This window comes from Eptatretus burgeri, chromosome 11 (assembly GCF_056783735.1).
Source record: "Eptatretus burgeri isolate ZD-2024b chromosome 11, Ebu_testis_v1, whole genome shotgun sequence".
Taxonomy (NCBI): Eukaryota; Metazoa; Chordata; class Myxini; order Myxiniformes; family Myxinidae; genus Eptatretus; species Eptatretus burgeri.
The window spans coordinates 62,179,793-62,195,131 of record NC_140971.1 but is presented as its reverse complement, the minus strand read 5'-3'; the positions used below and the strand labels follow the sequence as shown (position 1 = coordinate 62,195,131).

General features: G+C 43.4%; 1 protein-coding gene across 3 annotated transcripts in view; it reads left to right on the top strand.

Annotated features, from left to right (window-relative positions):
- The first annotated feature begins 5,644 nt into the window (after nucleotides 1-5,644).
- LOC147017213 (zinc finger transcription factor Trps1-like) overlaps nucleotides 5,645-15,339 on the top strand; it is a 114,989-nt gene continuing 105,294 nt past the window's right edge. Inside the window, exons 1-2 of one of the 3 annotated variants that reach the window (XM_085846661.1) lie at nucleotides 5,645-6,177; nucleotides 8,505-9,259. In XM_085846661.1, coding sequence (XP_085702787.1) covers nucleotides 5,970-6,177; nucleotides 8,505-9,259 — 963 coding nt within the window. In that variant the 5' untranslated portion in view covers nucleotides 5,645-5,969. Of the gene's footprint in view, nucleotides 6,178-7,127; nucleotides 7,457-8,504; nucleotides 9,260-15,339 lie in introns of those variants that run through there. The other 2 variants (XM_085846663.1, XM_085846662.1) reach the window with 2 other exon arrangements.

Below are 15,339 nucleotides of genomic sequence, written 5' to 3'. Positions count from 1 at the left end.
TCCCAAGCCCACCGCCCTAACCATTAAGCCAACACCAGGAATGGTGAAGAATGCTCTCTCAGAAAAGAAGGAAAGTCTGAAGTGGGATGTGAGAATTGATTTGGTTGAGATGGAGGAGTGGTTGCTGCAGAAGAAAGTAATGGAAATGGTTCATCATGGGAAACAAGGTTATTGGTGGCTCACACGCGGTCGATGAAGGAAAGGGGGGAGATTGTGGAGATGAGATGTGCAAAGGCAGTGGGACAGTGCAGCAAGGGACTTGGACATGGTTGTAGGGTATGGTGAGGTCATTGAAGTGGTAAGAGATATGGAAGGTGGAGCCCATGGTGTTGTTCCCTATTACCAGCAACATGATGCACTTCTATTGCCAGCAAACTTGAGTGTGTGGGAGTTTGGGCAGGAGGAGAGCTGCTTTTGTTGTGGAGGTTGGAGAACACTGCAGCATGCACTGAGTGTGTGCTCAAACACAGTGGCCAGTGTTCGCAGAATGGTGTAGGTGACGTGACGATCATGTGTTCACGGTGGTCGTGGAGAAGGTGCAGCAAGAGGTTATGAGATAGGGAGAAGGAAGAAAAGAAAAGAGGAGAGGGAAGAGGACGTTGGTGGTGGAGAGTGATATTTTTGAGAGAGGGTCAGGTTGTGATAGGTGGAAGAAGGAGCATTGAGCATAGAGGTTTGACTAATGCTCCTGATTGGCAAGTGGTCACAGAGTCTGCCTTCCTTCCCAAAAGTTCCCTGTCGTGTAAGGTCATGAAAGTCCCTGTGGCGTCCATCTCGTATACCCCATGTTTCCCGCCCCATCCCTCTCCCTTCCACAGATCTACTAATGTCTCTGTTCCCCACTGTTTTGTCCATCCCTCTCCCGCCACTCTTGTCTCCTGCCCCCATTGTTGTGTGTTGTGTGTTAGCTCTCATACGAGCCTTGCCATTGTGTCCAAAAAAACAAACAGATTTTCAAAACAGCAGTTGGTATTCCCGGAAGAGATCTGTGTGACAAGGTCGCAGCACTACATTGCCAGTTGGAACATGGCAGGTCATATTGGGAAAGATCTCGGTGCCTTTGTAGGAAAACATGGAAGAGTTGCATGAGAGGAAGAGAAGAAGGTATATTGAGCAGGAGGCAGAGTGTAGAGTGAAGTGTAGTCAAGGTTATGGTAAGTACTTTTATGCTTTCCTGGCTTGACTTGTAGTGTGTCGGAGGGTAAGAAGGAAGATCTGTGAGAAAGTGGCTCAGATAGTCGGGGAAAGACTCAATGTGGGTTTGGATTAAGATTATTGAGTCAGGTGTTGTTGGTTCCAGAGTGTTGTTGGTTGTTTGGTGATTCTGACCACCCCAACAGGTATTTCAAGTGTAATGGATTCTGAGAGCAGAAGATATTTGGAGATTATGTCGGGTGTGGTATTGGTTTTATTTGTTTGTGTTTATTTTTATTACTAATATTTTTCAGTGGTGTCCGTTGAGAAGTTGAGGTTGCTGGACTATCGGTGCAATAAATTCTGGGAGTGAAAGATGTTGCTTTTGTTTGTTGCAGCACTCTCGCTGACTTGGGTTATTGAATGCCAAAAATGTAGAGTGAATGGCAAAATATATTTACATGCACAATGGCAAAAAAATTTTTTTAAGTCAGAAATTGTTTTCTTAAAATAAGAAAAGTTTTCCTGAACCAGGAAATCCATAAGAATTTTTTTTTTTCATTGTGGCCAGAAAAATTTTCACGTCGTTTTCGTGTTTCAAAAAAATAAATGTTTATGCAAAGAATTTTTTTTTCTCATTCAGAAAAATTGTGTTTTGGTCGTGTGCATGTGTTGTATGCTTCTGCTGGGCCACCCGGAGTAGATTGTATCGATGTTGGAGGGGCGAAACGGGATGATGTTGAGGAACTTTGACTGAAGAGCCAGCAAAGGTCTGCGGTGTGTGTACAGTGTGGCCGGAACCTAAAAGTTGTCCGAGATAAAGAGTAACTGATTACTTCAACATATATAATTTTTCAAGCAGTTATTTAGATGGTTTTTATTGATCATTTCATTAATTTTTTTGGAGAGATGTTTTACGAAGGAGCAAGTATCTTGATATTCTGATGTACAATCATTTTGCAGAAAAGAGTGCATGTGCACTCGCATGTGCGAAAATGATAAATCCTTCTGCAACCCACTTTTTTTAACATAACAATGTTCCGAGTGTCACTTAGCCAAATTTATTATACGCACGCCTTTTGCTGTGCGCCGCTTGATGAAGTTTAGAATTACCAATTCCGCCCCTTCTAACAATTTACAAAGCGCTCAGAGGGTGTTTAAAATGCCTTCACCTCTGCATCACAGATGCCTACAGTGCTTGCGTCTTCTCGAGCTGACACCTGTAACAGCAACGGCTAAAAAGACCTAGTGTTTTGCTGAAGTTAAGCCTTGTGCCTAGTCTGTCCTGACTGCCTAAATTACTGCTGTCTTTTGCTGGGACCCGCTGCTCAGTGCAGCCCTAAGAACACTGCAGTAATTGCTGGAATAATCAAGTTTGCCTCAGCTCACTCCACCCTTCTTTCCTGCCCCCTCCATCCTCCTTTCAAAGCCATCATCGTCTTCGTTTTTTACCTGCTTAGAGTATCTTAGTCCCATAACATATTGGGCGCCGGATTACCGAGGGATTAGCTCGCAACTGTGATGAATGGGTTCTCATCCGGCTAAACCTCAGCCCTTATTGTTCACTTATTGACCACCGCTTAGGCATTGGGTTGAATAACAAATAATCATAAAGAAAATGCTGAAGTCATCAACACAATCTCAAATCAACAAAACACTTTGAAAAATCTGCTCTGAAACAAATTGTTTGCTTCTTTTTGCTGTGCAGTTTATTTGATTTGCTCTTATCGGTATATAGCAGAAGTTTGATTTTCTTGTTTATCTATTTGTTTGTTCACTCAATTTCTTACCGGTTGAGAACATATTAATTGTTTATTTATTTATTTATTTATTATTTATTTCTTGAATCATTCGGTTGCACCTTTATCATTTGTTGGCTTCACTCTTTCCAACTTTAACGAATGGGAAGAACAGGTAGCAGACAGAACAACTTGGTGCTCGTGTTATCAAAAGCGATGTAGAAACTTTCAGGGCACACAGAGAACGTAACATGGAAGAGAAAAGACAGCACAGAAGAAGAATATCTCCCAAGTGGAGTAGTCAGGTGTTTCCGCATGTGTTTGGAAGGATTGGACACTGCAGACACCAGAGAGGCCTCGATAAAGAAGTCAAGTAAGACATTTTCAAAATTGAAGACTACCACCATCATTTCATAATTCGTTTTACTTTAGGAATTGGAGAACGCTCGTAAAATGCTCCTTCATGCTGTATCCCCAACTTCACGTCCGAGCGGTTTGTCTGACGGAAAGCGACCTGAACGCAACGATTGACAGATCCATTATAACGATGTGCATGCTACAAATTGGACAATGTCGACGTACAGAGATTGTTCTTTTTAAAATAGATAAAATGGTAAGTACTTACCAAAGGCACACCTTTGGTAAGTAGTGATGAAACCGTGATCCCAACAACTGCACCATTATTCACAAGCTCAACCGATTTCATGACTTCACTTTGATGGATCCTGCCTTACATCACAATTTTGATGCAATTTCCGGTGAATGGATGGAGATGTTCCTAATTGTTTCCAGCAGAGCTTCAATCCAACAACCTTTCATTTTCACGATTGAATAATGCACATGACAAGATAAAATTTGTACAATGACGTTCACTGCAATGACAATATGAAACTTCGACAGGTGCACGTACAATTACCTGCAATTAAAGAGGGTGTTATGTTATTACACCAAGTTGTTGGAATACATAAAAAAAAAAAATCTCCAGTCCAACGGAATAATATTATTGCTTTCATGTCCGTCCATCAATGGTCCCTGCTCTTGTGGCGTGAAATGAAAACCTTTCTTCTTTAACATCCACTTAATGACGTCAGTGATACCTGCGTTGTGGATAATTAAAAAGAAACCATTTCAGCCTGAAAACTTAGCTGGAGTTTTCATATTTGCTGTACAGTCTTTATATGAGGAAAATGTATCAAATTCAATTGTGGAACCATGTCACTGAGTTTTGTCCGGTTTTTTTCTTTGTTGTTTATTTTTTTTTAATTTCCAGTTTTGCCCACTGGTTCCATCATCATGCAGATAACAATATTGGACATTTTTGATGAGAGATTCTCAATTAACTTTGGAACCATTTGGTTCACATAGGAAAATTTAATTAAACAATTGGAAAGTTGATCAGAGTATCCATTTAGATTTTTATTTGGGAGCAGATGGGTTCAAGACAAAGAATTTCAGACACAAAAAGGGACATGGAAATTGCAAGAAGACGTTAATAAAACAAACAGGTTGTAGTTTCTTTGATCCGTATTCAAAAAGAAAGGCACCACCGACTAGTACAGTGGCTTAGCGGGGAACGTTCAGGTTTGATGTTCAGACTAGAGTGATCATGTCGCAGGTGTTAAGTACATTCCCAAGGTGGAAGGAGAACAGGGTGTTGGGGGAGGTAAGACGTGGTCATCACATGGCCACAATGTGCAGGTAGTAACCCAATGTTTTCCTCGTATTTTTTTTTATGTATTATGCTTTCATCATTTAGACGATGATTAAAATGACTTGGGGTCTTCACCATTGGCCTTTGCAATCACCCGATGCCCCCTTTGGGAGGATCCTTAACACCTGGCACACGACACCCGCAACAGTCTCGGATGAAGACGGCCCTGTGGTTGGACCCGAGGCTTTCCCGCTGCGGTGCTTATACTGGTATATATACATCGCGATGACTTCAATATACATATTAGAATGACTACGGTCATATCACAGGCGGTGTCTGTAACTAGCTCTGTGATTGAGAAACAAACACAAAGGGGTGGATGTACCTCTCTGCTCCATCAGCCCAGCCTGCGGGCTCACAGAATGGTCCCGTCAAAGAAGAAACAATAACCATCTAACACTTGGCCGCCTAGGCCTAAGCATCAATCCGGAGCATTCCCTGTCGTCATCCAAACACAATCACAACCTTATCTTTAATTGTTCAATGCCACCCCACCCTCCCCACCCCCTTTGCTCCCTGGGTCACTGAGAACAGCTGTTTGGTGAGTGCGGAAAAATGTGTTCATTTTGCCTTGTTGTATGTGTTACCTCCAATGTTGATTTAATTATTATTATATTTTTTTAAACATCTCTTTTTTCCCCATCAAGCGCATCCAGAGATTAAAGGTAGTCGTATTATGGGTGTGCCTGGTTTTTGCCGATGACCGCAGACGGTGTGAGGCACGAGTTTTAAAAAAAGGTTTTCTGAAAGCGCGGATTGTGGTCAAAGCGGTGATACCGTAATGGCATATCGGGAAATTTCTCGAGACATTCCTCAGTCAACAATCCCCTCCTCTCTTTTAACTTTCCACTAGGTTCTGATATAGTTAGGCCTCTGTGTCACAAACGCCATAGAGTTGCACCAATGGCCAACTGATCTTGATGCTGGGATGTATGCCGGTGTCGTCCACCACTCAAAGGGGTCGTTGCCACGTGCTTTAAAAATACAACATGCATACTTCCATCCATGGTCACTTTCAAAACTAAACACCAAACGGTGTTTGTGGTGTTTCTGGGAGGGGAAGGGGTTGGGTGGTGGAATATCCTTGTATTACTCATGATCTTCAGGGTGGGAACTCGAGAGGAGCAGGAGGTGAAGATTTCAGGCTAAATGGTCTACATTTCCATAGCTCACTTTGAAGGCAACGCTTGCTCGCACTCTCCCCTCCTCCTCCTCCTCCTCCCCTCCCCCCTTTCTCGGCGTACACCTCCCCGACAGGCTGACGTAGCGGAGCGGGCAGCGATAAGCCCTACTGATAAAGGCCCCTCCGCCAGTCGCAGGGCGGCGAGAGGCGAGCGGGATTCGAGTCGCGAGTGTGAAGATCACCCGGCAAAGACGATCGGTCTATGATCAACACCGCTTTATCTTCGATACACACAGCTCCGGATATAGATGTAGTGTGTCTATGTGCACAAACGTGGGAGTCGATCTCTCGCTCGTACACACGGCCCGCACCCAGGCTGTCGGCCCATCTATCTGCAGACCTATATATGGCGTGTGTCCCGGCCGCGCATCGCAAGCGGACCATCCGCAGCGAGGACGCTTCACACGCAGGTGAGGGTCGCGCGCGGGCCGCGGGTGACGGGCGACCCATCCGAGCCGCCTTGGTCTTTGCGCGCTGAGCCCGCCGGCCGTGAGAACGCGTCCATTCGGACGTGACTGTCCTCCCAAGCAGGCCCAGGCAAGGAAGAGAGGAGAGGTGGGGGTGGTTGGGGAGATGAAGACTAGGCGCAGAATGGGGCCACTCCCCGGGTGCCGGAAAAAGAGGGGTTGAGAACCCTGGGATGGAGAAAATGGGACATCGAGGGCGGTGGAGAGACAACACCAACTGGGGGGGGGGTCTAAACAAGAAGGTGGAATGTGATTGTAAGTCGGACTGGCTGGTGTGTGTGTGTGTGTGTGTGTGTGTGTGTGTGTGTGTGTGTGTGTGTGTGTGTGTGTGTGTGTGTGTGTGTGTGTGTGTGTGTGTGTGTGTGTGTGTGTGTGTGTGTGTGTGTGTGTGTGTCAGTGTTAGCAACTTCAGCACTATAAACAAATTGACCAGGTGGGTCACGCCTGTTTCATGTGAATGAGCCACTTCGACTACAAAGGGCAATCGATTACTGGTGTGTTATATATTAGAGAATTGGTTGTCCTCTGTATCCAAAGTTGGCCGTTCACATGAAACAGGTGTCAACTACCTGGTCAATTTATTTATGGTGCAGAACCTGCTGCCGAGAAAGCAACCACCAGCAAGGTGTTAAAAGAACCCTCAAGAATACCGGAGTAGAAACAAGGAATTTACCCAGCATGCCGGCGATAACTCGGCCACCTTTCACCAACGATCACATGAGATCTTTAACACACTCACAACTAATGCTATCCCACAAGACAACCAGTATATATATATATATATATATATATATATATATATATATATATATATATATATATATACGTTTATGTTTATGTTCATACACTGATTATGTATGTGTACACACACACACACACACACACACACACGATCATTTCCAGCACTCTGCCCCCACTTCCCCCCAGCTTTCCCAACCCCTTTCATCTCTTTCCGCCATGGCGGAAATCAGTCGATTGTGGTAGAACAGCTCCATTTCTTTCTTTAATTATTTCGCCTTTTAATTTGCCCTATTTTGTGTTGTTCACGCAGTGGCAGCGTCAACGCCGGGGGATGTTTTTGTTAGTTTTTTATTTATTTATTTAATTTTTCATTCCTTCATTGCGTGCTAGTGAGAGAACCCCCTCCGTACCGTGGGAAAAAGTTCGAGCTTTGCCCGGAAACCTTTTCAAGTCGGTTGCCACTTCAACCGGCACGTTGTACGTACGTATGGTTTTGCATTCATCCGTCTGTTCCATGAAAAAAAAAACATTTTGTAAATAAAACGCGAAATGTCCGCATAGCGCAGGTGGCCATATAACGCAGGCTTTTGCATTTCTCGTGGTCCGGCTGAACGCCCGGCTTGTGCGCGCCGGCGAGACCGCTTCCGCCCGTGCGTGTCAAGCTCATTCCTTCGTCGTGAAGTCAGTTACAAGGCTTAATTCAGCGAGCATGTGTTTATACGATAACGCTCTTTCATCAAGCCAAGGTCTCGAGTTTCGGGATGGATGGCTGGCTTGGAAGGGGGGGGTGTGTGGGTAGTTGTGCATTGCAAGGGGTAAAGGGATCGAGCGTTTGATATACAGACGGTTTTAATGATTGTCTCTTAATTCCGGGCTGGTCCAGGCGCTTAAATCTTTGGGGTTTCTTCGCCTCCGGTTTGTGGCGGCGTTTTTGAACTGAGCATTTCCTTTTGCACTAAATATAGCAGTCACGTGATATTTGCCGGTTCTCCCCCCAGTGTTATTTACAGATGCTTCCGACTTGTTTGCTTGTGGAATCACCCTGTTATTACAATATTTATTTCACTCTTTTACGGCCAGGTGCTGGTGTGTGTGTGTGTGTGTGTGTGTGTGTGTGTGTGTGTGTGTGTGTGTGTGTGTGTGTGTGTGTGTGTGTGTGTGTGTGTGTGTGTGTGTGTGTGTGTGTGTGTGTGGCCAAGTTCGAACTTTTTGTCATCTTATTCTTATTCTTCGTCGTTAATTGCCAAGTACTTCTCTCAAAGCACTTGTGACACCAACATGTGACTGGCTGAGTGTTAACGACCCGGAGGAAAATTATTTCAAGTGCTCACAAGTACCGAACACCTGACCGTTAGAAGAACTAGAATGACGACAGGCGGAGAAAGCCACAGCAAATTGGGGGACGATCAAAATTGATGACTTTTTTTTTTTTTTTGTCTTGGACACAAATTTGACTTTCATTTGTGGAGTGCAATTCCATTGGTTCCCGATGATGCATCAACCATCCCTTTCACTTTGTGTGAGCACAGACATGGTACGTAAGAAGACTCTTCCTCTCAGGAACGTTTCCTTGTCTCCGGAGCCTGAAAAAAAGCCTGCTGGCAATCTGTCGCAAGTGGTGGAAGCGGACCAAACTACTGGGGGCCATTTGGAGTGTCTTGGTGGTGCTTTGAACGGACCTGACAACCCCAAGGGAGATGCGGGAAAGATCAGCCGCTCTCACGACTGTGGCCGGCCTACTGGCATGCTGTGCACGGCTGTGGAGCTCGAACGGCTGGGCTCTGAGCCAGGCACTCTCGACTCTGTCGGCAGTTGTGAAGATGGAGAGGGAGATGCAGATAGGAATGGAGATGCTTCCTCGCTGGAGTGCTTGCCTGAACGCTGTTGTGAGCTTCCGCGACTTGGGGATAGTCCTACGTCAGGAGGGCAAGAGATTTGTGGAGACGGAAACCTCGGAGGCTTGATTCATGAGGAGTCGGACAATTGTCTGACCACGGTTCCAGAGCTGCAGGACTTTACTTGCAGCGTGTGTGGATACAGTTACTATGGCAACGACCCCAGTGATCTGGTAAAACATTTTCGCAAGTACCACCTGGGAATGCACAACAGACGGCGGCAGGATTCTGAGCTTGACGGCAAGATCGTCGCACTTCATCGTGCACTGCATCACTCGGAGTCACAAGAACTCCTCCAGCTCTGCAGCAATGTCGAGCGCCTCAAGGCGATGATCCAAGATGTGATTGTTCAGCGACCCGTTATCTCCAATGGTACTTATGATGTGCAGGTATGTACAACTTTTAATTTGAGGATTGCAGGGCACCATCAGGGCAATTTATATCTACATTGCCAGCTAAATTAAGTTAAGTAATGGATCATAATATTACAAACGTATTGATCCACTCAAGTTGTTCATGATGCCTCTTCTTAAAAGTGCATCCGAGTTTATATTGTATATAGCTTGAAAACTTTGAGTGATTTGAGTGTGCATATATATAGTGTGCGTGTGTGTGTGTGTGTGTGTGTGTGTGTGTGTGTGTGTGTGTGTGTGTGTGTGTATGTGTATGTATATAGATGTGTGTATATATACATATATATACATATATATATATATATATATATATATATATATATATATATATATATATATATATATATGTACAACAGACGGTGCCATGATTCTGTGCTTGCCGGCAAGATCGTAGCACTTCATCGTGCACTGCATCACTCGGAGTCTGTATATACATATACATGCGCATACATATATATTTATAATTACCGACTTAGGTCACTATTTCTCATGGAAGAATGGTGCCACATCTCTTTTGCATAATTCAATACCCCGGTAGACTCTATTGCCACAGTGCATGCAGGCCGAACTGGCTGTACGTCATCGCTCAACACCCTATTATGTGACTTTACATTGGTGTTTCCATTTTTTTGGGTCCATTACCTGTATATGTATATGTATATGTATATTTGTATGTATTATTGTGTATATATATATATATATATATATATATATATATATATATGTATGTATATGTATGTATGTATGTATATGTATATATATATATATATATATATATATATATATATATATATATATATATATATATATATATATATATATATATATATATATATATGAGCCTGGTGTTGGCGCAGTGGTTAGGGCAGCGGCTTGGGATCCAAAAGGTCCTGAGTTCAAGCCCCGTTGGACCACTGAATTAATACACCAGGGGGTTGACTCAGCCTGTCATCCTTCAGAGGTCGGCGAAATGAGTACCAGTATACTGGGCCGGTGTATACCCCAGTTGAAATAGGTGTACCAGATCCCTGTGTCGCAAGAGGCGACCAGGGTTGCGTCAGGAAGGGCATCCGGCGTAAAACATGTGCCAAATCACTATGCGGATCATATGCATGATCCTCTGTGGCGACCCCTAACGGGAGCAGCCGAAAGAAGAAGAAGATATATATATATATATATATATATATATATATATATATATATATATATATATATATATATATATATATATATGATTTTGTAAACTGCTCAAGTACCATCTCATAAAAAAAGGAAATATTGTACAGCAATCCTGGAAGCTAAACATGTGTGTGCCAAATTGGACGAGTCATTTTATTTAACAAGTCTTGCTACCATGGAAATGCAGGTAGTGGACAAACAAAATGGAAATGCCAATGTAAAGTCACTTAATTGCGCATTGACGCACAACGTATGTGTTGTGCTGCCTGTATGTGCTGTGGCATAGAGTCCACCAGTGTCTGGAATTTGGCAGGAGGGATGTGGCACCTTTCTTCCACAAGAAAGTCAATCAACTCACACCTGTTTGATGCAGATGGAAAACGCTGTCTCAGATGTTGTTCCAGAATGTCCCATAAATGCTTGATTGGGTTCAGATCTGGTGATTGAGAAGGCCATGTCATATGGATAACATCAGTGTCATGCTCATCAAACAATTTGGCGAGCACACATCCTCTGTGGTCATGCATTGGGGGGGGGGGGGTCTTCTCTTGTAGCCACGTGAGCCATAATTATAGGCAACCAGGCCTGTGCAGCATTTTTATACATGACTCCAAGCATGCTGGGATGTTATTTGCTTGATTAACACATGGGCCACACCTGTGTGGAAGCTGTTGCTTGGTGTCCCTCATTTACCCAGGTGTTTTCATTTTTGTTTGTCCACAACCTGTCGACTTCTTTCAAGTACCTGGCGAAATTTAGAAGACTATTGCGTTTACATCGGTACAGTTGGCTACCAATCAGAATTACTTGATCCAGAACAAATCCAGAAGAGGTTTGAATAGACCCCTATTTTGGTGGAAAGCTCACCATTGTTGAAATGAATAATATCCACTCATTGGGACCATACTCTGTGTAGAGTGTTGTTGCTGCCTAAGCAGTCTCCTTGGCAATTGGGCACAATCCTGGACAGGTCACCACTCCGACACAGGGTACCAGCAAGCTGGCACTCATTTTGCTGACCCCAGAAGGATGACAGGCAGAGTCAACCCCACCTGGTATTAATTCAACAGCAGAGTGGGATTTGAACTCATGATCCCAAGCCCACCACCCTAACCATGAAGCCAACACCAGGCATACTAATATGAAAGTCATGTAAGGTTATTTAAAATGAAAGCTCATGCTAGTTTTCAGAGTTTACATCCATATATGGAATAAAATTGCATAATTCAGCAGAAATTCAAATTCAGTTAATTTACATGGAGGCAGGCACATTTTGTGGTTGTAGTATTGTACTGCAATTGGATGGGAAACTCGTGTGACATTCACTGCAGTTTGGTGGCCAATAATGGACAAGATGGGGCTGCCTCCACTGACATTTCCTGGAAATTTGCTGAAGTTGTAATTATACCTTAAGGATGCACTATTTATTTTTTGGCAAAAAAGCAAGCGCAGTGAAATTTCCCATCACAGTTATCAAACTTGTGAGTGTGTGTGTGTATGTGTGTCTCCCTCATAACTCCAAAGCCATGAAACCTCGCAGTCTGAAACTTTGCATGCATGCTAAGGAAACTCCAAGGGAATGCAGGCGTGAAAACTGGGTGTTTGGGTTCATTAAAACACCCCTTTTGAAGATAATTAACGGCCTTATTTAATTATATCCTTCATCAGGTGAACCTCAGCCAAATCGCTCTCTGGGGTCTTCAGGTGTATCCTGAGTTACCTCACTGCGGCCTGAAGCCGCCATGTTTTTTGGCCTGCTCAACCATGCCTTGACTTGGAACAGGCCGCAACGATTTCTTAATGATAATTTTTTTCTTCACTTTTCTTACTCATATCGAATGCCTGTTCACCATAGCTACAAATTGCTGGGTACATTGCAATGCTTATAAACACCCAGAGACGTCAGCATTTGTGGCTTTATTTTGTTGCTGCCCATGCCATAATTGTGAGAATCTCTTAAACTAAGAAGAATTTCAAAATTTAAGCTCAAGATTTGAAAGTAGCAGCAGTTCCAATGCTAAAAAAAGTGTTCATTTGTCAAATTCGGGCATCGCTTGGGTATTTCCGGGTGTATGGTTTTATATACATGACAAGTTGAAGGTGACAAAAAGACGGGTTGGTAAGAAACGAAAGTGGGTTTTTTTAACCCTTTGCAAACTGCAGTTGCACATTTGCGACAATATACAAAAAGAAATTGGGAAACAATTTTTTTTTATTATTTTGGTTATTCGTCTAACTTGACGCCCAAGTTGTGTTTTTTTTTTTGCAAATACCACTTGAAATTCAGAGCCCTATTAAAAAAAAATAGTTTAGCAGCAGGGAACGATGCGACTATAAACAATGCAGCACACAAAGGGTTAACCAAAGGTGGTAAAAACGCTATTCGATATATTGACTAATCACTAATGATAAGGAGATTCCAAGTAAGACAACATACATTCATACATACAACATACATTAGGGTTAGGGTTATGGTTAGGGTTAGGGTTAGGGTTAGGGTTAGGGTTAGCTGTTAGGGTTAGGGTTAGCTGTTAGGGTTAGGGTTAGGGTTAGGGTTAGCTGTTAGGGTTAGGGTTAGGGTTTGTTAGGGTTAGGGTTAGGGTTTGTTCGGGTTAGGGTTAGGGTTATGCTGTTAGGGTTTGTTAGGGTTAGGGTTAGGGTTAGGGTTAAAAATGACACATTACATTTTTCAACAAAGAACATTTCTCAAGGTTTTATTTACTTTTTTCATTGCCAGTTGTCACCTGCGACACGTGACGTTACCTTTACTGCAAATAGCGTCCCCAAAATAGAGCAGTGTTGCCTGACTTATAGGGACTAAGTCATGATTAATGGTGATGAATGCGACATGGTTTTCTTGATAAATCATGACAATAAAACTTTGAGAAATGTTTGTTCATTCACAAGCATCAAGCCGCACATCATGGTATTTTTTTTATGATGGTTTGTATTTGGAATGGTAACTTGTGGACACCTTGTATACAAATGAAAACAATCCAAATTGAATCCTACCACTCAGAATACTTGAAAATACCAATAAATATCACAGTGAGAAGTCGAAGAGTGAATTGGAAAGCGAATAGGCTGACCGATTGATTCGGGGTGACGACAAATGGTAGATGAGAGGAAGTGACAATGCGTACAGATGAGGATTGAAGGAATTTGTCAGTTGGATGAAGCTCATAAAGTCACCCAGCCAATAATCAGACTACAGCGGGACCTTGCATATGAGATAAAGATTGCTACAGATCTGTCACTCTGTGTGAATCCATACGAGTGGAATGGAAGCTCAACATTGCGTTTTTGAAATTGTTCGTACTTTCCATCTAATATGGGTTTTAACACTACCAAAACGGGTCTGCAGGTTTAAACAAAGAAAACGGGTCAAACCCACTAAATACGGGTCACTTGCCATGTAAGGTTTTATCAACAACAATTGGCAATTGCATGCCAAGCCAGGCGTTCCATTGGAGTGCTTGCTCGAGTGCTCAAGCTACTGACCAAGAACCCTACAGTCGATCGTGGTACAGTTCATGTCCCGATTGGGATGTATAGTCGACAGTTACCAAAGGTAGAGGTACATATTGTACATGTGGGTAGATTTGGATCTGTAGGACCTTGGTGTTGGTTTAATGGTTAGGGTGGTGGGCCTGGGATCCTAGGATCCTGAGTTCAAATCCCCCTTGGCTGTTGAATTAATACCAGGTGGGGTTGACTCTGCCTGCCATCCTTCTGAGGTCAGAAAAATGAGTGCCAGCTTGTTGTTATACTGTGTCAGAGTGGTGACCCGTCCGGGATTGTGCCCAATAGCCAAGGAGACTGAATAGGCCATACCATTGCTCTGCACAGAGTATGGTCCCAATGGATGGATGGATGGATGGATGGATGGATCTGTAGGGAATCTCCATGGGTGTGTGGACATGCCATGCCTATTATGGGCACCATGGTGGCAAAGTTTCATCCCGTGTCTTATGGAGGTTTGATCAGATTTTCCTTCAATGTCCTTGTGACTGTTTCGAAAGCAATTGGTTACCAGGTGTTCTTTACAAAGGTTGCATGGTTTCTCTTTGTGATTTTCAAAGGAAAATAGGTTTTACAACACCAGGTTTCTGAGCCGTTTGCCGTAGTAATGTGTTTTCAAAATTATCAACCAAAATGTTTTTTTTTCCACCCATCACACGCAGCTGTTTATAAAGATTAATGTTTGCGCACATCTCCTTGAAACATCTTTATAAATGCAACATTGTTTTTCGGTGAAAGCTACTCAATGTTTCTGGGTTGTGTCCAGTACATACTGTAGTCAGTAATCACACAGACTCCAACCTGCCAATTCCCGAAAAATTGCCGATATCGGCCAAGCACAAATGTGTGTGTGTGTGTGTGTGTGTGTGTGTGTGTGTGTGTGTGTGTGTGTGTGTGTGTGTGTGTGTGTGTGTGTGTGTGTGTGTGTGTGTGTGTGTGTGTGTGTGTGTGTGTGCGCGCGCGCACAATTTGCTGTTGTTGCCTGCTTTCTCCACATGTGGGTGGGGTTCATCAGGAGGTGAAACAGAGACCGACCAGGTCTTAATTTTCCACCTCCGTGTGTGCGTGTCGTTGATTGGTATCTGCATATGCGAGTTTCAGAATATGGAATGGAGTCCTCCCAGGTCAGGCTCAAAGTATCCACCTTCATTTCAGTAAGGGGTCACAATTCATGGACCAAGCTATGAAGTTTTCTGATCTCAAAGTTTTGTTCCCTGGGCTGTCTTCAGGATCATTATTGAAGCCAAGAGAGCTTGCAACTGTAGTTTGTTTGTGGTAATATTCCCAGGGATGGTTTTTCATATATTTGTGAGGTTCTTTGTCATCATTCCCGTGGTTCCAACTATCACTGGAAC